We start from the raw sequence: 27,810 nt of genomic DNA, 5'->3' as shown, positions 1-27,810 counted from the left end.
AAGAAAGCACTTTAATGACACAAAGCACATTTGCCTGGGGCCCAAATTCCTACTGCATGGAATAAATAGTAAGTGATAAAGCTGGGAGGTGAGTTAGCCTTTAGGCATGTGTTATGCCTTGCACTTGCTTAATGCTTTGTTTTAATCTTTACATCAGCTCTACAAGATAGATGTTGCTATCCTCACCTAACCCTTGAGAAAACTGAAGCACAGAGTGGTCCCTCTTATAACTTACCTGGAATGGCTCAGCTGTTAAGTGGCTGAATTAAATTTAGAATCCCCTTCTTTCAACCCTGGGGTCTTTATTCTTTCTACTTCATATAAGGCTAAGGGGTTTTAAGCAGGGGTGTGAAGTGACTAGAATTGGATTTAGGAAAGATAGTGATGAAAGGGAAGCTGGAGTCAGCTTTTTGACCTGATACTATCATTTGAAGGCCTGAACCCTTCACCCAGCACTAAAATGTGGAATTAAATGCAGAAATTTAAGTGCCTTGAAAGCCATCAAGGGTCAGCTACTTGTAATGTGGTCTATACATCTGCAACTTCAGTACAATCCTGGGGCTTACTAAAAATGCAAATTCTGTACACTCTTACCTTAGACTTATTAGAACAGAAATCCCTGGGGGTGGAGTCCAGGAATCTGAGTTTTAAGCAAGCCCTGCAGGTGATTGTTAGTCACACAAATGCTTGAGAAAGCCCTGATAATTTTCTCTGGCCACTCTGCCTTTCAGCATTTCCTGGTGTTACCAGCAAGACAACGAGACCTCAGTTCGTGTCCTCTTGAAGGAAAGAGTTCAATCAAGTGACAGATTGCAGCAAAACAAGCAAGAATTTATTGGCCACACGAAAACACATTTAGAACAGTGAACTAAGGAAGGGCATAGCAGGAGAGCCTGGGTGGGGCTGCTTTGGCCCACTGGGAAGTCAGAGGAAAGAGGGCCTTGGAAATAGGCTCAGGGGTTTAGCCCAGAACAAAGTGCCGCTGCCCATTGCTCCTCTGGTTGCAAGTCTTGTGGGACCTGTTAGGGTTTAGGGGTTACATACTTGTGTGGGGAAAGGGGATGGCACAGGCATGCTCGCCTGAGGGAGAGGGAGGGATGAGTCCTTTGTGTTGAGGGTATTTATCTCTCTCTTGCAGGTGGAAATCTTATGAGAGGTCTCTGGGGAGGGTCTCAATATAACATCAGCTTTCCAGGTGTGCTCTTTCAGGGTTATGTTCTCCACGGATTGGTCAGCACCAGGGCTGGAGTCATTAGTAAATGCAGCTGGTCCTGAGGCAGTCACTGAGTCACTTGTCTAGTTTTGCTGCTTTTCTGGGCCTGGAGCTGAAATACAACTAAGGCCTAGATGTTATCTTCAGGGAGGAAAAAGTCACGGGGTCTAAACCACATGACCAGCAATATTAAAGGTCAGGGGATCTAAATCCCGTGTCCAGCAATATGCTAGGGGAGAAAAAGGTTGCAAGGTCCTCGTTTTCCAAGCTTTGCCCCTTTCTAGGCATCCAGGGCTTTCCGCCCTGCTGAGTTTCTGCACCTGGCCCATTGTCCCTGCTCTGCTCATGTCTTTCTGTCTCTATAACACTGGTTGTCAAAAGGGTGCATCTTAAAATGATTTCCTTGATAGTAGATCAGAAACTTCATCTCACATTAAATGATAAATACTTTATGTTGAGGAATTATCATTATTGCTATCTAGGAACCTGACTCATAAACTGTCTTTAATACCTTTAGCATTATACAGACTTCAGCATAGACATTAACTCATATATAAAAGTGGTAGTAGATAGAAAAAAATCTAGAAAGATGCACATCAAGCCATTGCCAAAGAAACAGTTATTCCTGGCACTTTTTGTAGAACAGGAGGGTAGACTTGATTCAGGGGGACCACAACAGGGGACTTTGCAATGAGAGAGAGAGAGTCAACTCAACTCCAAATACAACAAGGAAAAATCGGGATTTATATCTGAGGAGCAGAGTGGGGTTTGGTAGGTCTTTGCTACACTGACCTAACAGGATTCTTGCTGAAGGCAGACTAGGGTGATCAGATAATACTTGGGAGATGGTGGAGGATGAAGAATTTGATCAGGTATGGAGGGTTCTGGCTAAACCAACTTGTCAGGATTCTTGCTGAAACTGGGTTCTTGGAGGACATGCCCAAGGATGGGGCTTAGTGAAGCTTACAGGACCTGAGTCACATTTGGCCAAGAAGAGAGTCTTTGTCACCACTAACAATGATTACTTAAGGGGGGAAAGTTAGGGATTGTGGAGAAGTAAAGGGAGGTGCTTTAACTTTTAGCCCCTACATGTTTATATTTAGCCTTTATACATGGAGAATAATTTATATCTAAGTATTTTAAGAGGTTTTGGTAGAGAATTAATTCTGACATATTTTCAAATGGATACATTTTTCTGTTTCATGTAGTTTTACTAAAAGTAATAGATAGTATTGTAATACCCATTATCAAACTTGGAGAACTTCTACATATTTTTTTTGAGAGTTGCATCTATTCTAAGAAATAATCAGCTTTTTTCCTTCTCATGTAGTAGTGAGTTATAGTTTTAGAAATAAAATTCAAATGAACAGCCTTAATGTGATAGATGATATTTTGTTGAAACTAATTGCCTAGGAATGTTTAATACTAGAAATGAGTATTTGCATGTTTTGTTTTATTATTGATGGGATTGCTTTGATTTTGAGCATAATGGAACATTATTTGAGTCAGTGTCATTATTTCATTTTGTAGCAGTGAATACATTTTTAACTACTTATTCATCATTTTAAACATGTAAAGGAAACCACTCAATTTGTGATTTCTGAAATAGTAGAAAAGCAGAAAGAATAGAACGAACTTTTTCATGGAAAGTAAAAATAAGAAGCTAAGAGCCCTATCTACCTATCTATATATCTATATCTATCTATATGTATCTATCTATCTATCTATACACACACACATATATATAAAAGCCTAAGCGACCATCCGACCATTCGACCGACTGACCGGTAGCTATGACGTGCACTGACCACCAGGGGTCAGATGATCAACGCAGGAGCTGCCGAGCTGCGGTGACTTGGCAGCGGTGGTTCTCAGGTGACGCACCCGGAACCAGAGAGGAGGGAGCCTGATTCCGGGGTGCATCACCTGAGAACTGCCCTCTTGCAATCCGGTTTTGGCCCGATCCCCGCAGGCCAGGCAGAGGAATCTCATCTGCGGGAGGAACCTCACTCACTCTGCAGATGCCCTTTGAGTCGCAGCACTGCCCCAAGTGCGGCCAGCCGGGGAGGGACGCGGGAGGTTGGCTCCAGGGCGTGTCCGGCCATCTTGCCCAGCCCTCCCCTGCTGGCCACCTTCTAATTAATTTCTTTTCAATGTACACAAATCCGTGCACCGGGGCACTAGTAGAAACCAGAAGACTGTCAGCAGAGCTTTCTGTGATGAAAAAAATGCTCTCTTCCTGTGTTGTCCAGTGGCAGCCACTCTGCACAAAGAGCTATGGAGCACTGGAAATTTGGCTAAGGTGACTGAGAAACTGAATTTTTAGGATTACTTAATTTTAATTAATTTAAATATAAATGGCCACATGTGACTAGTGACTACCAAATCGGACAACACAGACCTACCAAGAGCAGTCCTTATCAAAGTCTACTGAGCAGGAGAATCACCTGCGGATCTTGTTAAACTGCAGATTCTAATCCAATCAGTCTGGGCTGGGTCTGTGATTCTGCATTGCTAATCAGCTCCTAGGGCGTGCTGATGCTTCTGGTCCAGGGACCCAACTTGGAGAAGCAAATACCTAGAACATACTTGCATCCATTTATTTTAGATGGTCTCCTAAAAGGAAGAACCAAATTTAAAAATTCTCTCAGCACTCTAGGATTCTTCAGAGTTCTCTCACCCCGAGGTGAGAACCTGGTCCTGGCGTCAATGATGCAGCTCACCCTAGTAGCAGGCAGCCAGCCCTGCAGCCGGAAAGGGTGAGGGAGCTCCTCCAGGGCGGACCAGGCATGTGCAGGAAGCTGGATTTTTCATTATGCTTGCCATGTAAGGTTAAAAGGAATCTTATGGTAAAGGCACTTACTTCAACTTCCCCACTTTTTCTAAAAGAAAAAAATAATCTTTCTTACAGGTTTTGTGTGTGAAGCTGTGTGGAAATCTGAAATGCTATCAAGCACATTTTTACAGCACAGTGGCGCCACCTGATGGTAAGCTTTCAGAGCACTTCTTTGATTCCTATGCTGATTTATTGCTATTCTTCCAAATCAAATGAGAGTGTGAGTTTTGAGCAAAACAGACTTTGCTTTCATTCCCCCACCCCATGCCAACCTGCATCTGGCTCCGTTCAGTTTCTCCCTTTTCTGTTCCCCTGACATCTCTGATGTCTTTTGGCAAACTCCCACCCCAGCAATCAGAACAGTTACAGATGAATGAGAAACGTTTCTGCCCTCAAAAAACTTAACTCTTTACCTAGGAAGACTAAGATAATCATAATAAAGTGTGATATATGCTATGATAAAACGTCATAGAATGGTAGGGAAATCTGTAAACTGTCGTATGGTGAAGGCACTATAGGAGCCATGCAAATGATTAATTAAAATATAAATGGCCACATGTGACTAGTGACTACCAAATCGGACAACACAGACCTACCAAGAGCAGTCCTTATCAAAGGCTACTGAGCAGGAGAATCACCTGCGGATCTTGTTAAACTGCAGAGGCTTAAGAATACATGGCTAAGCATTCCTTTTAGAGGTTTTGATTTTAAAGTTACCTTTATAAAAAGTAAAATTTATCTTTTTTTTATATTGTCTTTTTTTCCTTAACAGAAGTAACAGTTAGTTATAGACATGGCCTTCCCTTGATAACACTCACTTTACCATCCAGAAATGAACGCTGTCAATTTGTAGTCAAACCAATGTTATCAACAGTTGGTTCGTTTCTTCAGGACCTACAAAATGAAGATAAAGGTGTCAAAAATGCAGCCATCTTCACAACAGGTATATATCTCTATATTTTTTTCAACTTTGTTTTTTTCTCTTTTTCCTTTGTTTTGCTTCTTTACTTTTTAAGAAAGAAATTGATTCTTTAATTATTTTTTCCATCACCATTTATCCCAACTATACACTTTCCGCCTCCACCCTTCACAATCACCACACTGTTGTCCATGCCCATGAGTTCTTCCTCTTTTTTTTTCTTTTTTTGCTCAATCCTTGCATCTCCCACACAACATCTCCCCCCTAAAGTTGTCTGACTACTCTCTCTCAATGAGCCTGTCTCTATTTTGCTTGCTAGTTCAGTTAATTAAATTCCACATATGAGTGAAATCATAGGTACTTTTGTCTTTCTCTGACTGGCTTATTTCACTTAGCATAATGATCTCCAGGTCCATCCATGCTGTTGCAGAGGGTAAAATTTTCTTTCTCCTTACAGCTGAGTACTATTTCATTGTATAAATGTATCACACTTTTTTATCCACTCATCTACTGATCCACTAGGGCTGCTTCCAAATCTTGCTATTGTAAATAACGCTGCATATATTCTTTCAAATTAGTGTTTTGGGTTTCTTCAGATAAATTCCATGAAGTGGAATTGCTGGGTCATAGGCAGTTCCATTTTTAATTTTTTGAGATGATTCTTTATATCATAAATGGTTGGTCTTCACTGAGACCTTTTAGAATCAGTAATATTAAAAAATAACAATTGAATAAATTTAGTGCAAGTTTCGATTACTTATTTCATAAACTTAGCCATGAATAAATTGTATTTCATTTTGTTTTATTTTTGAATTTTTATGAGTTTATTTGAGCCAAAACTCAGCTCTGAGAAAATTTTAGTGACACAGTCATCAGCGTGTAATTTTCAGCAAAACTAGAATAATATTTAAAAATGTAGTTTCAGCCGAAACCGGTTTGGCTCAGTGGGTAGAGCGTCGGCCTGCGGACTGAAGGGTCCAGGGTTCGATTCCGGTCAAGGGCATGTACCTTGGTTGCGGGCACATCCCCAGTGGGGGGTGTGCAGGAGGCAGCTGATCGATGTTTCTCTCTCATCGATGTTTCTAGCTCTCTATCCCTCTCCCTTCCTCTCTGTAAAATATCAATAAAATATATTTAAAAAAAAATAAAAATGTAGTTTCAATGATTAAAATATCCAGTGAACAATTAAAATACACAAATACTTTATTTATCTTTGTTATAGAGCACTTTCAATCTAGTATGTTTTTTGACAGAATTGGTTCTCAGAAAGAATATACTTTTTTTAAAAATGGAACACTTAACTAATTTGTGTGTTATCCTTGTGCAGGGGCCAGCTGATCTTCTTTGTACCATTCCCATTTTAGTCTATGTGCTGCCAAAGCGAGCACTATATATTTTTAAAAACCAGCATAGGTGGTTAATCATTTAGACATTTTCAATTTAAAATATGGCTTTTAGCCTGACCGGTGTGGTTCAGTGGTTGAGCGTCGACTTATGAACCAGGAGGTCACAGTTCCATTCCCAGTCAGGGCACATGCCTGGGTTGCAGAACATCATCATTGATGTTTCTATCCCTCTCCCTCTTTCTGAAATCAATAAAAACATATTTAAAATGTAGCTTTTATGTCTTTGTGATCTGACATGGCCTTAGACTTTACTGCCCCTAAAATAGAATATAGGATTGTTTATTCTTTATAAACGAATACATTGGCATTGTTATTTTATGGTAGTATTCCATGCTTAGAATAAGCTTATTTAAAAGTTGAATACTGGTACAGTTTTGGAAAGGAAATAAACATTCTTCTCCCCTATCCAAGTTCAGAACTAATAAAGGATAAATATAGAAGTTGGAAAAATCAAGATTAATTACTCAACAATTATTTATTGAGCACCTAACTTATACCAGGCACTATTCTAGATGTGAGAGGTAGAGCAAAGAAAAATTCCTGCTCTTGTGGAGTATACATTTTAAAGGGATAAAGAAACAAGGTGAAGAAATAAAATATATAAAATCTATATATATAAAGAGGTAATATGCAAATTGTCCAGGATGCCATAATGTCACGAACGCTCAGGAGGAGGCTGCGCTTGCAGGTGGGCGGGAGGGGACTGCGTGCGCAGTGAGGCAAGTCACAGATGTTGCAGGCTCGGAGAGAACAGGGCCTGCCAGCCGCGGCGTGCTGGCAGTCCCACCTCTGCGCGTGAGCTGCAGAGGAAACACCTTTTCTGACTGTTCATTGGCTAAGCTCCCGGTACGCAACTCGCAGTGTTCTTGATAACTTGGGTAATAAGAATCCAAGAAGGTGATCTAGGGTTTTTCCACCTCACTCCTGGAGGAAAAAACGAAGGTCCACTGCTGGAGGGGCTAAGAAATGTCATATCCTGCCCTAGCTGGTTTGGCTCAGTGGATAGAGCCTCGGCCTGTGGACCACAGGGTCCGGGTTTGATTCTGGTCAAGAACATGTACCTAGGTTGCAGGCTCCTTCCTAGCTGGGGCCCAGGTCAGGCTCATGCAGGAGGCAACCAATCAAAGTGTCCCTCTCACATTGATGTTTCTCTTTGTCTTTCCCTCTCTCTTCCACGCTCTCAAAAAATCAATGGAAAAATATCCTCAGGTGAGGAAAAGGAAGGAAGGAAGGAAGGAAGGAAGGAAGGAAGGAAGGAAGGAAGGAAGGAAGGAAGGAAGGAAGGAAGGAAGGAAAGAAAGAAAGAAAGAAAGAAAGAAGGAAGGAAGGAGAGAGAGAGAGAGAGAGATAGGGAGGGAGGGAGGAAGGAAGGAAGGAAGGAAGGAAGGAAGAGTTGTCATATCCTATGAAAGAGACATCTTGAAAATGCCTAAAGAAAGTTAGTCATTTTTTTGTGGTGAAGGGACTGGACTCTGTGTTGATGAAAACCTCTTGGCAGCTGCAGCGGCTGGCAGTGGCAGCAGCAGCATGGTGATGGGGGCGCCACCTTCCCCTGATCAGCCCAGTCGCCTCCCGCGGGGAGCGGGCCTAAGCCATCAGTAGGACATCCCCTGAGGGCTCCGGACTGTGAGAGAGGGCAGGCTGAGCTGAGGGACACGAATTTTCGTGCACGGGGCCTCTAGTATTAGATAAGTGAAATGGAGAAAAATAAAGCAGAGGGGGGGAATGTGTGTATTGGGGTGGAGGCTTGCTAAGTTCACATTTGAAGAGGACCTGGAAGAGATGAGAGAGCTCTGTAGGTAGGTAGAAGAGTCTCCAGGCAGAGGCCCTGAGGTAAGAGGGGCAGAGTGTGGAAAGCCTTATTGAGTGTTATTATGAGGACTTCGGATTTAACTGGAAGGGGAGCTTTTTTCCTGGTAAAACCAGAATCAGAGAGTAGGGTTTTAGTTCGATGGTCACAATGGCCTAATACTCCATCCCTGAACTTGACAGACATTCCCCCCAGTTACAGGAGCAGTGAACACCCATGGACCTCCCCCACAGGGCTTGCCTTCCTAAGCTTCTGAGAGCAGGTAGATGCAAACCCTGAGCACAGTGCTTGTAGGTAGTATGTACTCAATAAGTGCTTGTTAAATGAATGAAATAAAGACGTTAAAGCAAGGATGGTTGTGCACCCTGCTTATTAATAAAAATAAGTTGAGCAGCTCTGAAACATAAAGCACAAAGAAAAAGACTAGAAATCTTGGAGAAAGGGGGCTTTTGGGTTGAGTGAAAACACTTTATTGGGGTTTAAATCGATACTTGCTCAGGAATAGGGGGAAAATTTCAACACTTTATCATTATTAGCTCCTTCAAAGTATTCCATGTCAGCCTTTTGCTGTTCCTACATTAGTATAAAGCAGTGGTTCTCAACCTTTCTAATGCTGTGACCCTTTAATACAGTTCCTCATATGGTGACCCCCAACCATAAAGTTATTTTCGTTGCTACTTCATAACTGTAATTTTGCTATTGTTATGAATCGTAATGTAAATATCTGTGCTTTCCGATGGTCTTGGGCGACCTTGCTAGCGGTTCTCAACCTGTAGGTCGCAACCCACAGGTTGAGAACCGCTGCTGTAGAGCCTAAGATCATCGGAAAACACAGATATTTACATTACGATTCATAACAGTAGCAAAATTACAGTTACGAAGTAGCAACGAAAATAATTTTATGGTTGGGGGTCACCACAACATGAGGAACTGTATTAAAGGGTCGCGGCATTAGAAAGGTTGAGAACCACTGGTATAAAGGATAATGTAGTACTTCAACTGAGAAATCATAGCAGTTTGATTTTTTTTATAGTGATACTTTAAGGAGTTGAAGTCATTTTGCCCTGGTTGGTTTGGTTCAGTGGATAAAGCATAAAGCATCGGCCTGCGGACTGAATGGTCCCGGGTTCAATTCCAGTCAAGGACATGTATCTCGGTTGCCTGGGCCCTGGTCAGGGTGAGTGCTGGAGGCAACCAATCGATGTGTTTCTCTCACATCAATATTTCTCTCTGTCTCTCTCTCTCTAAAAATCAATGGAAATAATATCCTCGGGTGAGGATTAAAAAAAAAAAGGAGTTGAAGTCATTTAAACAAAATTTTAAATGACACTTGCAAAATCAGATAAAACTATTATTGTGTCATTGATCTTTTTAAAAAGAGGCTCTGGTGGAAAACAGTATGGCGTTTCCTCAAAAAATTAAAAATGGAAAAAAAAAATTAAAAATGGAGCTACCTTTTGGGAATATATCCTCAGAATCCCAAAACACCAATCAAAAGGAAGATATGCACCCGTATGTTCATAACAGCGCAATTTACAATAGCTAAGATCTGGAAACAGCCTAAGTGCCCATCAGGCAGACAAGTGGGTGAAAAAGCTGTGGTACATTTATACCATGGAATACTACGCTGCTGTAAAAAAGAAGGAACTCTTAACCTGTACAACAGCATGGATAGACCTGGAGAGTATTATGCTAAGCCAGTCAGAGAAAGACAAGTACCATATGATCTCACTGACATGTGGACTCTAATGAACAAAATAGGCTGACGAATGAAATGGAACCAGGGGCATGGATGCATGGAACAGTCTGGCTGGTGCCAGAGGGGAGCGTGTGGGTGACTGAATAAAAATGGTGAAGGGATTAGCTAAAGAACATATATGCATACCCCATGGACACAGACAGTGGTGGGGTGATGGCCAAGGGAGGGGAAGGTAGAGGTGGGTGAGGGTGGGCAAAGCAGAGAAAGAATGGGGACACCTGCAATAATGTCAACATTTAAGTGCTTTAAATTTAAAAATAGATAAAAGCAGTGTGCCAAATAAAATAAATAAAAGAGGCTCAGTGGGTGGAATTTGCCTGCATTTAGTTTGGGCATGAAAAGAGTGTTCACAGTTTTGCCCATGGTGTGGGTTGAATTAGTTGGCAGTTCCTCAGAAAATGATCTCACCTCAGCTGATAAACAGGAACACAGACAGCCAAATTCCAGGAACAGACACAGGTGCAGACTTGACTTGCTGCCTCTGGAACAAAAGAACAACAGAAGCAGACGAGAGGCAGGCGACCAGGGTCTTCCTGATTTTACTGGCAGTATTACTGCCGTCACACACATATTAATGTAGCTGAAATAGCTCCACTGTAATGTAGGCAAGCAAATGCCAGGCCAGGAAAAAATACTCATCCTGGACTTGATGTGACATACTTATATCACTGTCCTGAAGGAGTGTTGATAGAAAGAGAAACTCCTACACAGCACCAGCTTTTTGCTTACTGTTCAATGACTTTGCTTTCTTCACATCTGGGTTACATTAAAGTTTAATTCAAAAATATAATAACACAAACAAGGCTCTGTGGGAAGCTGTGCAAAAGCACACGGAGGTTAAAATTTTCCAAGAGATTTTTTTCCTGAAATGTTCCTAGAATATTTGTAATTACTGTTAGACTCTCTCCTACCTCTTTCCACCTCCGTACAATAAACTACAGGAATGCAGATTTACTCCGTAGGTTTAATTATGTTTATTACTATCTCTGCCACCCCCACCTTTGGCAGCTTTGCCTCTTTTCATCTTTCCCAGACTAGAAAGGGAGGGAGCCCTGTGTGGTGGTGGTGTGTGGTAGTTTGCCTACCCAGTTTTAACGAACACAAATCTATCACCTATAGTAATTAAAAATAAGAGAAAGGCAGGCTTTTAAAAGTGGTACGACCTGTTGGACTTGGCTGTAAGCAACAGAAGCGTAAGCATCGGCAGACTGAGATTGGGATTGCCAGAAAGCAGGGCTCAGAAGAGGGCAGGAACGAAGGAGAACACGGCAGAGCAGGTTGGCCCAGGAGCAGCCCGATGAGCTCTGCTGTGACATCCGCAGCCCACAGCTGCCACCTCACCCTCTGGCCTTGCTGTAAAGGTTCCCACCTCCCCTGAATCCTTCCGTGACTGTCCGCAGATACAGTCTCCCCCGGGACATCAGCCTGGATCCCAGCCCCACTGACGGTGCGAGGAAGCACCTGCCTGCTCTGCGTGGTCCAGTGGGATGAACAGTAGAGCAAAAGGGAAGATTCCTCCCACTGGGAACAGTGTTGGGTCTAGGGAGCTCCCCAAAAGCAGAGGTCCACTACTGTTCTATAAAGACCTGGGTTAGTAAGTATTTCTCTGCATATTGGGAAAGGTTCTTACTGCTCTAAAACAAGAATGTATTTTTGCATTATTTTCTCTTTCAGATGGCAGTGAGATTGCAACTTCAACCTTGATGGGATTTTTGCTAATGGATGATTTTAAACTTGTCATTAATAAAATAACGTACGATGTGCAATGCCCCAAGAAAGGTAAGAAACACAGCTATGCGACCATCTTAACATTTCCCTGTAGCCATGGGACTTTTAGAGGGAGGTAGCTTATCTTAACGAATCTTTTAAAATCATCAAATGGCCAAGGCGGCTTTGGAGAACCATGTTTAAACTTTTCTAGTCGGGGTGTTAATGATCAGTAGAAGTTGCCTAGCAGGACTTTTAGCCTCATATACTCTTTTTAGACTTTTAAGACTTCACTTTAGGAACTTGAATGCTTAATCTGACATCATTGTGTTAAGAAGTAGGCTGGAAAATCATGAACTCAAACGTGTATTGTTGCACAGCTTTTAACTCTTTTTTAAAAAATAGACTATTTTTTAGAGTAGATTTAGGTCCATAGCAAGATGGAGCAGATAGTACAGAGTTCCCATATACACTGTGCCCACCTCCCCACAGCCTCCCCTACTATCAAACACCACAGTGGTACATTTGTTACAATCCATGAACCTGCACTGACACCTCATCACTCAAATCTCACAGTTGGCAATAGGGCTCACTTTAAATGTACATTTAATGGGTTTTGACAAATGTGTAATGACGTATATCCATTATTATAGATTTTTTTTAATGCTTTTGGTTTATCCACTATTGTAGTATTATACAGAGGGGTTTCACTGCCAAAAAAAAAATCTTTGGTGCTCTGCCTATTCATTCCTCCCCACACCCCAACCCATGGCAGCCATTGATCGTTTTATTATCTCCATAGTTTGGCCTTTTCCAGAATGTTATACAGTTGGAACCATACAATATGTAGTCTTTTCAGATTGGCCTTCCTAAATAATAAGTACTATGCATGTAAGTTTTCTCCATGTATTTTCATGGCTTGATAGCTTATTTCTATTTAGTGCTGAATACTCTTCCATTGTCTGAATGTATCACAGTTTATCCATTCACCTACTGAAGGATATCTTAATGTTTCCAAGTTTTGACAATTTTTAAAAAGTATTTTATTTATTGATTTGAGAGAGACATTGCTTTGTTGTTCCACTTATTTATGCATACATTGGTTGATTCTTGTATGTGCCCTGACTAGGGATTAAACCCCTAATCTTGGGGTATCAGGATGACACTCCTACCAACTGAGCTACCTGGCCAGGCCAGGTTTTGGCAATTATGAATAAAGTGGCTGTAAACATTTGTGTGCAGGTTTTTGTGTGGACATAAGTTTTCAATTCATTTAGGTAAATACCAAGGAGCATGATTGCTGGATTGTATAGTAAGAGTATACTTAGTTTTATGAGAAACTGGCATATTTTCTTCTGACGTGACTGTACCATTTTGCATTCCCATAGGCAGTGAATGAGAGTTACTGTTGCTCCACGTTCTCAGCAGCATTTGCCAATGTTTTGGATGTTGCCCATTCTAATAGGAAGTGTAGTCATAAATCATTCTTGTTTTAATTTGCAATTGCCTATTGACATATGATTTCAAATGCTTGCCTTCTGTATATCTTTGGTGAGGTGTCTTTGGCCCATTTTTAAAGCAGGTTGTTCATTTTCTTATTGTTGGTTTGACAGGAGTGGGGAACCTTTTTACTGCCAAGGGCCATTTGGGTATTTATAACATCATTCGTAGACCATACAAAATTATCAAATTAAAAATTAGCCGCTATATTTGCTCAAACATTTAATTAACTCACCCCTAATGCCTTGGCAGGGACAGACCAAATGATTTAAGGCCCTCGGGCTGGACGTTCTCCACCCCTCCTTTAAGAGGACACCTGGGTTGACAGCACCCTTCAGTCTCACCTGGACAGAATCCCTGCTAATTTTCACAGCCAGATGTTGTGGGGACTCTTTTTCCCGGCACTGGTGCTAAGGGCTGGGAGCCTGGTGTGGGACTGGGGACCCCTCATTCCTCTGGGGGGACCTCTGCAACCAAGATACCCCACCCTATTCTTAACCACCTCATATGGGTCTGGGACCAGACCATTTTGCATCTCCACCTCTTCTACCAGTCTCAACATGGCTTCTTCTTTAAATCCTTATAGTTCTATTTAGTTGGTCATCAGGTGGATTTTAAGGGTGACTGCTTTATAATTTAGTTTTAATATTGATGTGGTCATGGGAGGAGATGAGCACAGCCTTTATCTACTTCGTCATCTTTACCAGTAGTCACCAGCCTATTTCTTCCTTAACTAGAGGCCCGGTGCATGAAATTCATGCATGGGGGGGGTTTCCCTCAGCCCAGCCTGCACCCTCTCCAATCTGGGACCCCTTAGGGGATGTCTGCCAGTTTAGGCCTAAACCGGCAGTCGGACATCCCTCTCACAATCTTCTGACTCTTAACTGTTTATCTGCCGGCCTGATCACCTCTAACTTCCCCCCCCCCCCCCGACAGTCAGGTTGCCCCCACTGCCCTCCTCTGCCAGCCTGGTCACCCCTCACTGCCCCCCCTGCCGGCCTGGTTGCCCCCAACTGCCCCCCGTGCCGACCTGGCTGCCCCCAACTGCTCCCCCCCCGCCAGCCTGGTTGCCCCTCACTGCTTCCCCTGCTGGCCTGGTCGCCCCCTATTGCCTCTCTGCCAGCCTGGTCACCCCACACAGCCTGCTGTTCAGTCATTTGGAAGTCCCTCACTAACCCCCCTGCTGGCCTGGTCGCCCCACGCAGCCTGCTGTTCAATCATTTGGTCGTTTCTCAGTAACCCCCCTGCCAGTCTGGTCACCCCATGCAGCCTGTTATTCAGTCGTTTGGTCGTCCCTCACTAACCCCCCTGCCAGCCTGGTCACCCCATGCAGCCTGTTATTCAGTCGTTTGGTCGTCCCTCACTAACCCCCCTGCCAGCCTGGTCACCCCATGCAGCCTGTTATTCAGTCGTTTGGTCGTCCCTCACTAACCCCCCTGCCAGCCTGGTCACCCCATGCAGCCTGTTATTCAGTCGTTTGGTCGTCCCTCACTAACCCCCCTGTCGGCCTGGTCACCCCATGCAGTCTGCTGTTCAGTTGTCCATCCAGTTGTTTCAGTCGTGATGGCCCCTGGTTTTTTATATATTAGGATAAGTTTGTCTTTTTTTTTTTTTTAATATATTTTATTGATTTTTTACAGAGAGGAAGGGAGAGGGATAGAGAGTCAGAAACAACAATGAGAGAGAAACATCGATGAGCTGCCTCCTGCACACCCCCTACTGGGGATGTGCCTGCAACCAAGGTACATGCCCTTGACTGGAATTGAACCTGGGACCCTTCAGTTCGCAGGCTGACGCTCTATCCACTGAGCCAAACCAGCTAGGGCACTTTTTTTTTTTTTTTTTTTTTAAATATATTCCATTGATCCTTCACAGAGAGGAAGGGAGAGGGACAGAGAGCCAGAAACATCAATCAGCTGCCTCCTGCACACCTCCCACTGGGGATGCGCCCACAAGCAAGGCACATGCCCTCGACTGGAATCGAACCCGGGACCCTTCACTCCACAGGCCAACGCTCCATCCACTGAGCCAAACCAGTCAGGGCACGTTTGTCTTTTTTGTTCCTTATTTTATTTTATTAGCTAAGACTTGTAGTATGATTTTGAAAAGAATGGTGAGAGGAGACATCTTGCTCTTCTCCTGGTTTTAGTAGGGAATCTTCGAGTTTTTCACCATTAAATACTATGTCATATGTTTTTATTAAGTTGAGGAAGTTCCCCTTTTTTCCTAGTTTGCTGATTTTGTCAAATGCTTTTCTGTTGATATGATCATGTGATTTTTCTTCTTTAGCTTGTTGATGTGATGGATTGCATTTGATTTTTAAATGCTGAGTCAGCCTTTCATATCTGCGATAAATCCCTCTTGGTCATGGTGTATAATTCTCTTCATACATTGTTGGATTTAACTTGCTTTTATATTGTTGAGGATTTTTGTTAATGATTTCTATTTGTTGCCATTGTTCTTTGTTTCTAATTTTGTCTTTCATGGGCTCTCTGATTTTGTGGTTTTTAGTGAACATTTATATTATTCTATTTTCTTAGTATAGCAGTAATGCTTCTTAAAATTTTCCTAGTGGTTGCCCTAGATTTTGCAATATACATTTAAAAGTAATCTAAGTCTACTTTCACAGGCATTGCAAATACCTTATAATAACCACATATTTCTTTTTTTTTAAGTATTTGAATTGGCTTTGGTATATTTGTTAACACATTTTATTTTATTTTTTAAATACATATTTTTATTGATTTCAGAGAGGAAGGGTGAGGAACAAAGAGATAGAAACATCAATGATGAGAGACAATCATTGATTGGCTGCCTCCTGCATGCCCCCAACTGGGGATTGAGCCCATAACCTGGGCATGTGCACTTGACCAGAATCGAACCTGGGACCCTTCAGTCTGCAGGCTGACACTCTATCCACTGAGCCAAACTAGCTAGGGCATAAACACATATTTCTAATTCTTCTATCCCATTCCTTGTCATTCATTTTATGTATGTATAAGCTATCACTATTGAATATATTTTTGCTATCATTATTTTGAACAAACTGTTCTGTTATATCCTATCTAATAAAAGAGTAATATGCAAATTAACCATCACTTCGCTACACCCACAAGCCACGCCCACCAGCCACACCACCAGCCAATCAGGAGGGAATGTGCAAATAAACCCAACCAAGATGGCTGCAGCCACAGAGAGCAGGAGGGAGGCTTGGGTTTCCCTGGCAATGGAGGAAGCCAAGCTTTCCACCTGCCCTTGCCGGCCCAGGCCTCCATTCAATGCTACAAAGTTTCAATTATAGAAGATAAATAAAGCCCAACAGAAATGGCAGCAGCCATGGAGCTGGAGAGAGCAGGAGGCTAGGGTTGCCCACGGCGATGGAGGAAGCCAAGCTTCTGCAGCCCTGGCCTGCTTTGGCCTCCACTCCAGGCTACAAAGTTTCAATTGTAGAAGATAAATAAATCCCAGATCCCAGGGCCTCTGCTTGGGTCACCAGGGGGTGTGGCCGGCCTGCAAACCACCACAGGCCCCTCGCCCAGGCTGCCCCACACCCCAAGAGAAACCCCACCCTGATCCGGGACACCCTTCAGGGCAAACCAGCTGGCCCCCACCCATGCACCAGGCCTCTATCCTATCTAATAAAAGAGTAATATGCAGATTGAACATCACTCCAACACACAAGATGGCTGCCCCCATGTGGTCAAAAATCCTGCCCCCATGTGGACACAAGATGGCCAGCAGGGGAGGGCAGTTGGGAGGGAGCAGGCCTGCAAGGGAGGGCAGTTGTGAGTGATCAGGCCAGCAGGGGAGGGCAGTTGGGAGGGACCAGGCCTGCAAGGGAGGGCAGTTGGGGGCGATCAAGCCTGCTGGGGAGGGCAGTTGTGGGTGATCCGGCTGGCAGAGGAGGGAAGTTGGGGGTGACTGGGTCTGCAGGGAAGGGCAGTTGTGGGGGACCCAGGCCTGTAGGAGAGAGCAGTTGGGGCAGGGATGGGCAAACTTTTTGACTTGAGGGCCACAATGGGTTCTTAAACTGGACCGGAGGGCCGGAACAAAAGCATGGATGGAGTGTTTGTGTGAACTAATATAAATTCAAAGTAAAGGAACGGAGGGGAGAGCAAGAGAACCCTCCGCTCTTTCGGCTCCGCGGGCCCGATAGAACAGCCGAACGGGCCGGATCCGGCCCGCGGGCCGTAGTTTGCCCATGGCTGAGTTGGGGGCAACCAGACCTTCAGGGGAAGGCAGTTAGGGGCAATCAGGCTGGCAGGGGAGCAGTTAGGCATCAATCAAGCTGGCAGGGGAGTGGTTAGGGGGTGACCAGGCTGGCAGTCAGAAGTGGTTAGGGGCAATCAGGAAGGCAAGCAGGCGAGCAGTTGGGAGCCAGCAGTCCTGGATTGTGAGAGGGATGTCCGACTGCCCGTTTATGCCCGATCCAGGTGGGATCGGGCCTAAATGGGCAGTCGGACATCCCTCGAGGGGTCCCAGATTGGAGAGGGTGCAGGCTGGGCTGAGGGACACCCCCCCCCCAGTGCACGAATTTTGTGCACCAGGCCTCTAGTCTATATATATAAAAGGCTAGTGACCAACTGTACATCCATCCGACCATCCGACTGACCGACTGGTACATATGATGCGCACTGGCAGTTTAAAAATAAACGTTGACTCGCACATGCGCAATACATATAAAGCTCTTGCTGGTGCCAATCGCATGCGTGTTTTGATCTGTCATTGTCGATTGTGAATTTGGTTGTTTTCGTTGACATTTGAGTGATGATTCCATTGATTCAACGGATGATGCCGAAAAGGGAAATTTTCCCATCGAATTTTTTAATAGTATTGCTCCTCGGGAATGCTGTGTCATAAATTAAAATTGAAAGTAGGTGCAATCATCATGCTATTGGGAAACCTTAATAGTAAATGGGGTCTTTGTAATGGTACTAGATTTATTATCACAAGATTGCAACCTAACATAATCAAAGCTGAAGTATTAACAAGGATCTGTGGAAGGAGAGGTTGTTCTGACTCCAAGAATTGATTTGTCCCCGTCTGACACTGGCCTCCCATTTAAATTAATTCGAAGACAGTTTCTCATGATGCCAGCATTTGCGATGACTATTAATAAATCACAAGGACAAACTCTAGACCAGCTGTGGGCAAACTACGGCCCAAGGGCCGGATCCGGCTGTTCTATCCGGTTCTCTTGCTCTCCCCTCCGCTCCTTTACTTTGAATTTATATTAGTTCACACAAACACTCCATCCATGCTTTTGTTCCGGCCCTCCGGTCCAGTTTAAGAACCCATTGTGGCCCTCGAGTCAAAAAGTTTGCCCACCCCCCTGCTCTAGACAGAGTAGGAATATTCTTACTGGAACCTGTTTTCGGACATGGTCAGTTATATCTTGCTTTCTCTCGAGTTCAAAGAGCGTATGACATTTAAAGTTAAGTTGTAAATACTTCATCACAAGGGAAATTAGTCAAGCATTCTGAAAGTGTTTTTACTCTTAATGTGGTATACAGGGAGATATTAGAATAAGTTTAATCACTTTATCAGTCATTGTTTTTATCATTGTTGTTTTTATATCATGTCTTTGTTGTTGTTATTGTTTACTTAATTTACATATTACTTTCATATACATTTTACTAATTTTCTTTCATCTCTGACACTACTATTGTAGAGAAAGGGTGAATAGTGATATTAAAATATTTCTTCTAATTTCCTTTCAGTGTGCATGAATCCATACACTGGGCCACTAGTCAATTAAGAATAAAGAAAAAGAAAACTAAGTTTTGATTGTATCTTCCCTTATACTTTCTGTAATATAGAATTCCTTTATGTAGATTTAAGTTTCTGACATGTATTATTTTCCTTCCCTGAAGATCTTTTAACATTTCTTGCAAAGTAGATGTACTAGCAACAAATTCCCTCTATTTTTGTTTGAGACTCTTCATGTCTCCTTCACTTTTAAGGATACAGAATTCTAGGTTGGTGGTGATTTTCTGTAAACACTTTGAATAGTTCACTCTACTCCCTTCTATAGTTTCATAGAAGTCAGATGTACCGTAACTTTTTTCACTTTTATTAAATATTTTTGTTTATTGTTTATTTTTTATTTCTCCATACACTCTTCTATTGCCCTCACCCCCCTTTCCCTTTGCAGACGTAACTTTATCTTTGCTCTTCTATAGGTAAGGTGTTTTTTTCCTCTGCCTTTTTTCAAGGTTTTTTCTTTCTCTTATTGATTTTCTTTAGTTTGAATATGATACGCCTAGGTATAGGGGGCCTGGAGGCATTTATCCTCTTGATATTCGCTGAAATTTCTGCATCTGTTTATGGTTTGGTGTCTGACATTAATATGGGAAATTCTCAGTCATTATTGCTTCAGATATTTCCTTCCTGCCTGACTCCTTTTTTCCCATTACATGTATGTTATACCTTTTGTAGTGTACCAAAGTTCTTTGATATCCTGCCCTGTTTTATTCAGAGTTCTCTCTCTCTCTCTCTCTCTCTCTTTCAGTTTGGGAAATTTCCATTGACATCTTCAAGCTTAGAATTGTTTACTTAGCCTGTCCCATCTACTAATGAGCCCATCAAGAGCATTTTTCATTTCTGGTGTAGTGTTTTTGATCTCTAGCATTTCCTTTTGATTCTTTGTTAGAATTTCCATCTCTCTGCTTATATTTCTCATCTGTTCTTGCATGTTATCTACTTTATTTCAGTAGAATCCTTATCATATTAATTATAGTTATTTCAAATTTCTGATCTTCTGTTCCTTTCTCTATTCTCCATCTGATATTCCCATTATGCATACCATAAATACCTTTTGTAATTGTACCACATTTCTTGGATATTCTGTTCCCTTTCTCCCATTCTCCCCCCCCCCTTTTTTTTCCTTTCAGTTTGGGAAGTTTTTATAGACATATCCTCAAGCTCACTGACTCTTTTCCCCCCTTTGTCTAGTTTACTGTTGAGCCCATTAAAGGCATTCTTCACTTCTATTATGGTATTTTTGATTTCTGGCCATAGTTTTTTTTTGTTTGTTTTTTTAATAATTCCCATTTTTCTGTTTACATTACTCATTTTTCTTACATGTTGTCTACTTCTTTCATCATAGCCCTTACCATTTTAATCATCTTAATTTCATGGTCTGATAATTCCAAAGTCTCTGCCGTATCAGATCTTGCTTTGTTTCTTCAGACAGTTTTTTTCCCTCTCCTTTTACCTTGCCTTGTAATTTTTTGTTGAAAGCTGGATGTGATGTATTGGGTAATAGAAACAGAAGCAGGGGAGTCTTTAGTGTGAGGTTTTATGTATATCTGGATGAGGCCAGTGAGCCCAGGTCTCACTTGTCCTCAAGGTTAAGAGGTGCTTCACTGACTCAGACTTGCCCAGCCTCACAATGTAAATGAAATTAGAAGGGGCGCAGTAGGCATGGTTGGAAGGAAAATGACAGAGGAATTGTACGAGGCTAATGGGACATGAAGTTTATAAAATAGTAAATTTGCAGTTTTTTAAAACTGCATCTACAGCCCTAGCTGGTTTGGCTCAGTGGATGGAGCATCAGCCCACAGATTGAAGGGTCCTGGGCTGATAGTGACTCCAGGATCCTGGGTTGGATTCTGACCAAGGGCACATACCTGGCTTGCAGCCTCGATCCCTGGCCCTGCTCCGGGCATGTGTGAGAGGCAGCCAATCAATGTGTCTCTCTCACATTGATGTTTTTCCCTCTGTCTCTCCCCATCCCTTTCATTCTCTCTAAAAATCAATGGAAAAATATTCTCGGGTGAGGATTAACAAAACAAACAAACAAGAATGCATCTACACTCCATTTCTTTTTTTAAAAAAAATATTTTTATTGATTTTATAGAAGAAGAGAGAGGGAGACAGACATAGAAACATCAATGATGAGAGATAATCATTGATTGGCTGCCTCCTGCATGTCTCCCCACTGGGGATCGAGCCCGCTACGCAACCCAAGCATGTGCCCTTGACCAGAATCAAACCTGGGACCCTTCAGTCCGCAGGCTGACCATCTATCCACTGAGCCCGATCAGCTAGGGCTACACTCCATTTCTTTACTAAAGCATTGTCAAATTTGGATTTGAAAATTTAGAATGTGAAAATGAAATCCACATTGAAGGCACATATAAAAGGAATAAACAGCTTCTGAAGACAAAATAATTCCCTCTCATTTTTGGCTTTTGTTAGGAGATACCAAGACAAACATTGAAATTTATAATGTAACATATGAATTCTGAATGCCCACATTTCTGAAAGTGTATAGCCAAAAGTGTTTGCCATTGAACTCAGATAAACATTTTGTGTCCCCGCCCCCCGTCCCCCCCGCCCGCCCCCCCCACACACACACTAAAAGACTTGAATAAACACCAGCATAGTTTCTAACAGCTCAAGGCCATATCCCTGGGATGATGAAATGTTTGCCTGAGAAAGCTCAACACTTTCAGGAGAATTTACTGTTTGTTCCAGTGAAAACCTGGTGATAGGCAGATAGGTCTGAGCGCCTCTCAGAGCAATAACTGTAAGAAGCTTGCAATTATACACCCTTTCTCTACTCCTTTGGAGTGTAAATCTTCTACCACCCAGAGCTGTCTCCTTAGGAACCACAGAGGCTATTCTTTGCAATGCAGGCATTTAAGGGGGTAACTCTTGCTCTCCCAGCCTGGTGGACCCCTTGCTCTGGCAAGCGCCAGTTAACAATTCCAAATGGCCTAGTCTCATTAACCACCTCCCATTCTCACTTTTTGTAAATTTCCACTTCCCTAACTCTGCTTAAGCCCCTGATGCTCCCCTCTCTCCCTTAAAATGCCCAGTCACCTCTGGGCAAATAGAAGTTGAGTTCAGTGCACGCTGGATCCCCTTCCCTGTGCAATAGTTACTGAATAAAGTCTGTCTTTACAATTTTAAACTAGTGTCTGGCTTTGTTTGTCTTTGAAACCCACCACAGCTTTGGACAAAATCATGGCCCACCTATACCTTTCTTCTGTATGGAGACCTTTTAAATATCAGTGTATATTTCATCAAAACAAAAGGGCTCTGACTGTTCTGCAACTCTCAAAAGCCTAGAATGGAACTTCTGGTTTTCACCTCTTTGAGGCAGCTTTAACTTATAATGTGGAAGGGATTAAAGACCACAGTATGGGGGAAAGGACACCTATGTAAAACTTTAGACAATAAATAAAAATAAAAGACCGCAATAAGTCTGGAAGAAGAGGGTGGAGACGGAAGAGAAATATCTGCAGGACTGTTGGCAAAACCTGAAAAATCGCTGGGCTGATAGTGACTACCGGATCTAAGTCTCTCTGCAGTTGTTCGCTGCTGCTTGGTGGGAAGGTCCTTCCTCTCACCTTGTCCCCTCCCTCAGGTTCTCTTCCACGGCTGAGGAACAGTTATAACCCTCGGAAAGGTATCATGACAGTCCAGTTCATGTGAATTCTTAGATCCATAGAGTCAAAAGGATGAGAGAAGTCCATAATCAAAAGAAGTAACTATGTTAAAGACTCGGACATGGCGACTCCCTTCCTTGTCATTCTGAACCTCTTTTCAGATCTGTTCCTTGCTGTAAAGAGCTTACACTTGAATTGCTTTTCATATGTATATTATACTTCTGTTTACATGTTTGTACACTGGCTTTCCTCCCCTGTGGATCCTAAAATAATTTTTGGATAGATGGTTGGAGAGGGTAGGGGGAGGGATCTTGGGTGGAACTCAGGAACAAAAGTGAGCCCATAAACAAATGTGTTATAAACTAAGATGAGGTATTCACCTGGGTTCTGGTAATGGATATTCCCCTTACTCTTCCTGTACAAAGATTTTTAAAGAAACAGCAAGTTATATTACAAAGAAAAAAGACAAACAAAAATAGGATTTTAAGCCTACTGTCTGGTAATTTATCATTCCAAATTGTCTTTGTATTAGCGGGACTAACAGAATCACCTGAGACGGGAAGAAAGGCCCATACCAAACGCTTCCCAGGAGTAAGGAGGCTGATGGGCCAGCACGGTGGCCAGCCACGGGGAATCAGATGTGGGTCCCTGGACTTGCAGACTCTGGAGGAAAAAATGTGGTGACTGCCTTATGTTTCCCTTGTGTCTTTTCTCAGAAAAACCGAGTAGTGAGCACACTACTGAGTTGGAAAATATGAAATCCTTGGTTCATAGACTGTTTATAGCCTTGCATTTAGAAGAATTTCAGAAAAAGAGAGAGCACCATTTACTGGAGGAAATTGACCACCTGAAGGGACAACTGCAGCCCCTCGAACAGGTTAGGAAACATCACAGTTGAGTCTGAAAATAATACCCAGTTTTTATTGAGTGCTGTCCAGGGAGCATTTTTCTACAAACTAAGATGAGGTATTCACCAGGGTTCTGGTAATGGACATTCCCCTTACTCTTCCTGTATGAAGATTTTTAAAGAAACAGCAAGTCATATTACAAAGAAAATGCTTAGTTTGAATGATTTACATATACTCATGTTCTCCTTTAATCCTCACAGTGAGCCACAAGTTTGGTACTGCTATCTTTCTCATTCTTCAGATGCGGAAACTGAGACAGCAAAGGCACATAGCTAGTCTGGAGAGCCAGAACCTGAACTCCGGTGGTCTGACTCTAGAGCTGCCATCTTAAACTCTGCTCTGCTTCCTCTCCACGGAGGGCCGTGATGTCTCTCTAAATGAGTATAATAAGAGCTGGGATGCAGTAGCTGCACTGTTACCCCAGTTTCTCTATCAGAGATAGGCCCAGGGCCCCAGCTCTGCTTAACAGAATTGCATCTGGAGAGTTAGTGATGGCTTCCTAACATCTGAGGTTAATCAATGGCGGAGAAAAAAACTTTTCGGGGGAGGAGGTAGTGGAGTCTGTTTTAATTTAAGGGGAAAAAAACTGCATTTCTTAAATCAGTGATTCTACTTGTGATTTTGAAAAAGGGTAGGTGGAACTTTGTATATGAATAGAAAATTTCTGGAAATAAAATAAACTTTTAATAGTGATTAACTCTTAGGATATGTAGGGATGGCAGAGAGGGGGGCTTTTTACTATTATTTATTGGATTGTATACCTACATTTTAATTTTTCTTTACTTTTAAAAAAGTTGGTGATATGTTTATTAGGAAAAAAAAGTTGGCCAATGGGAAGTTTTTTTCCCACTGTCCTTCCAGTACCATATACCCACACCTGTGAACCATCTCAGATTTTATGTGCAAATGCAAATATGTTACTTTTTCCCTTTTTCAGAAAAGGACATGGGTTATCCACACTATTCTTACCTGTTTTCAACTAATAGTATCCAAGCCTACCTCATTTTATTTCTCTTGGTTTTATTGCGCTTCGTATATATTGCTTGCTTTTTTTTTTTTTTTTTTTTTGCAAATTGAAGGTAAGACCCTCTACCAGGAAAAAGAACAATTTGCTAAAGGCTCAGATGATGGTTATTAATTTTGGAAATAAATTGTTTTTAAATTAAGATATGTACATTGCTTTTTTAGATGCAATACTGTTGCACTCTTAATAGACTGCAGTATAGTGTAAACATAACTTTTATATGCACTGGGAAACCAAAAAATTCACATGACTCACTTTATTGCAATGTTCACTTCACTGTGGTGGTCTGCAGCTGAGCCTGCAATATGCTGGACGTGTGCCTACATCCTGGAGAGAGCTCCATAGGGCTGCATAGAGAGCTTCTTCATTACAGCTGCATAGTATCTTGATGGATAGATAGATAATTTTAGGTCTTTTAATCCTTTTTTAATCTTTATTGTTCAGATTATTACAGTTGTTCCTTTTTTCCACCCATAGCTCCCCTCTACCCGGTTCCTACCCCACCCCACCCCATGTCTTTACTCCCCCCCCACACCCCGACTGTCCTCATCCATAGGTGTATGATTTTTGTCCAGTCTCTTCCTGCACCCCCCCACACCCCTTTCCCCTGAGGATTGTCAGTCCACTCCCTTTCTATGCCCCTGATTCTATTATATTCACCAGTTTATTCTGTTCATCAGATTTTTTATTCATTTGATTTTTAGATCCATTTGTTGATAGATATGTATTTGTTGTTCATAATTTTTATCTTTACCTTTTTCTTCTTCTTTCTCTTCTTAAAGAATACCTTTCAGCATTTCATATAATACTGGTTTTGTGGTGATGAACTCCTTTAGCTTTTTCTTATCTGTGAAGCTCTTTATCTGACCTTCAATTCTGAATGATAGCTTTGCTGGGTAATCTTGGTTGTAGGTTCTTGCTATTCATCACTTTGAATATTTCTTGCCACTCCCGTCTGGCCTGCATAGTTTCTGTTGAGAAATCAGCTGACAATCGTATGGGTGCTCCCTTGTAGGTAACAAACTGTTTTTCTCTTGCTGCTTTTAAGATTCTCTCTTTGTCTTTTGCCCTTGGCATTTTAATTATGATGTGTCTTGGTGTGGTCCTCTTTGGATTCCTCTTGTTTGAGGTTCTGTGCGCTTCCTGGACTTGTAAGTCTATTTCTTTCACCAGGTGGGGGAAGTTTTCTGTCATTATTTCTTCAAATAGGTTTTCAGTATCTTGCTCTCTCTCTTCTTCTGGCACCCCAGTAATTCGTATGTTGGTACACTTGAAGTTGTCCCAGAGGCTCCTTACACTATCTTCATATTTTTGGATTCTTTTTTCTTTTTGCTTTTCTGGTTGGGTGTTTTTTGCTTCTTTGTATTTCAAATCTTTGACTTGATTCTTGAGATCCTCTAGTCTGCTGTTGGATCTCTGTATATTATTTTTTTGTTCAGTCAGTATATGCTTAATTTCTAGTTGGTCCTTTTACATATCCTTGAGGGTCTCACTATATTTATTGGCCTTTTCTAGAAAATTTTTGAAAAACCCTATAACCATGGTTTTGAACTCTATATCCAGTAGTTTGCTTTCCTCCATTTCTTTCATTTGTGACCTGTTTCTTTGTCTCTGCATTTTGGTTGCTTCCCTGTGTTGATAGGGTGGCTTTGTGTGGTAGGTTTCCTCTAGGGCCCAGTGGCTCAGCCTCCCCAGTTACCTGAGGTGGACACTCTTGGTGCACCCCTTTGTGGGCTGTGTGCACAGTCTTGTTGTAGTTAAGCCTTGATAGTTGTTGGTATCACTGGGAGGAATTGACCTCCAGGCCAATTGGCTGTGAGGATCAGCTGTGTCTACGATGAGAGAACTTCTGTGCTGGAGACACACTTATGAGGCAAGACTTGCTTTAGTGGGGCTTTGGTGCTCACTGAGTCTGCCCCCCCGAGTGTGTCCCTTATGGATCTGAGGAGTTGTAATCTGGATGGTCCTACTCTGACCCCCAGGTACACTGGCTCTTGGATCTCCAAGGAGGTGCTAATTTAGCCTCTGCCTGAGACCACCCATCAGGAGCTACGGAGAGATCTGCATATTCCTCTTCTTTGTTTGGGTTTTGGAGATGCCCAGATGATGCCCAGCTGTGGGGCAAAGCAATGCAAGCTGCTGTGGGGCCTTGGGCCTTCTTTTGGATGTTCTGGGTCTCTCTGACTCAGCTGCAGTTTGATAGGTAAGTTTAGATTTCAAAGGACCACGCCATTCATATGCAAAAGTCTCTGCGCACAGCTTGGATCGGGTGGAGTCTCAGGGCAGAGCAAACAGCAACGGCTTCCTATCAGCCCTGCCCTAAGAGGCCCCAGGGTCTCAGTGTCCCGCGGTAATCGCTGCAAGCACCTCTGAGAGAAAGCCACCCTCGAGTTCTGTCCACTTCCAGATAGTCCAGTTTCTCCCCGTATGAGTCTGGGTCCCGAGTCTCGCCTGGAACTGGAGTTGAGAGCAGTCAGGAGCTTGTGTCTCCCTCTGGCTTGAAAAAGCCAGCCATGTACTCAGTTGCCAGCCCTCTCCGCGCCCGCACCTCTGTACCTCTTCCTTCCGCACCTCCTCTGAGTCTCAGTGTGCTTTTCTCTTTCCTTCTAGTTGTAGAATTTCCATTCAGCCAGTCTTCCTGTGGTTCTGGATGATGTTCATTTTGTCCTTTGGTTGTAGTTTTGAAGTTGTGCGAGGCGACAAGTTCAGGTGTTTACCTATGCCACCATCTTGGTTTCTCCTAGGTCTTTTAATCTTAAAAATGAATCTGTCATGATCACATGTGTGCAGGAGCACCTGTAGGATGAATTTCCAGAAGTGAAATTGCTGGGTTGAAGAAAATTAGCATGTAATTTTAGGGTTCAGAGGATGGCTTTTGAGTTTTCATTGTATACTCATCTATTCTATTTAAAAATTTTTTATGAGCAGGTATTTTATAATTCAAAAATAATTTATTAATGAACTGATTAATGTATATGTTTTATAAATTGTGTTTTCATAAATCAAGCCTCTTTAAAGTAACAGATATGCATTATTTTTGTTCCTTTTCTTGTAAACTGAGTTAACCATCTTTTCATTTTTCTCAGATGAAAGCTAAAATTGAAGCTCGCTCAGCAGCTAAAACCAGTGGACTCCTGTGGACTGGATTAGCGCTGCTGTCCGTTCAGGGTGGGGCATTGGCCTGGCTCACTTGGTGGGTGTACTCCTGGGATATCATGGAACCAGTTACATACTTCATCACATTTGCAAATTCCATGGTCTTTTTTGCATACTTTCTAGTCACTCGACAGGTGAGTAGTTTGTTAGGAAAATAGTAAGTTAGAACATCTG

The 27,810-nt window shown here is 42.5% G+C and overlaps 1 protein-coding gene across 3 annotated transcripts in view; it reads left to right on the top strand.

Annotated features, from left to right (window-relative positions):
• The window catches only part of MCUB (mitochondrial calcium uniporter dominant negative subunit beta), a 92,747-nt gene that overhangs the window by 62,108 nt on the left and 2,829 nt on the right, over nt 1–27,810 (top strand). For 2 of the 3 annotated variants that reach the window (XM_080687986.1, XM_080687985.1), the window contains exons 2-6: nt 4,125–4,200; nt 4,822–4,992; nt 11,618–11,722; nt 23,265–23,425; nt 27,567–27,770. In XM_080687986.1, the coding sequence (XP_080544112.1) occupies nt 4,125–4,200; nt 4,822–4,992; nt 11,618–11,722; nt 23,265–23,425; nt 27,567–27,770 (717 nt within the window). The remainder of the gene's footprint in view (nt 1–4,124; nt 4,201–4,821; nt 4,993–11,617; nt 11,723–23,264; nt 23,426–27,566; nt 27,771–27,810) is intronic. The other variant, XM_080687987.1, reaches the window with a different exon arrangement.

Source organism: Plecotus auritus, assembly GCF_963455305.1.
Source record: "Plecotus auritus genome assembly, chromosome: 1".
Taxonomy (NCBI): domain Eukaryota; kingdom Metazoa; phylum Chordata; class Mammalia; order Chiroptera; family Vespertilionidae; genus Plecotus; species Plecotus auritus.
The sequence above is the reverse complement of the archived record's forward strand: the minus strand, read 5'-3'. Positions and strand labels throughout refer to the sequence as shown.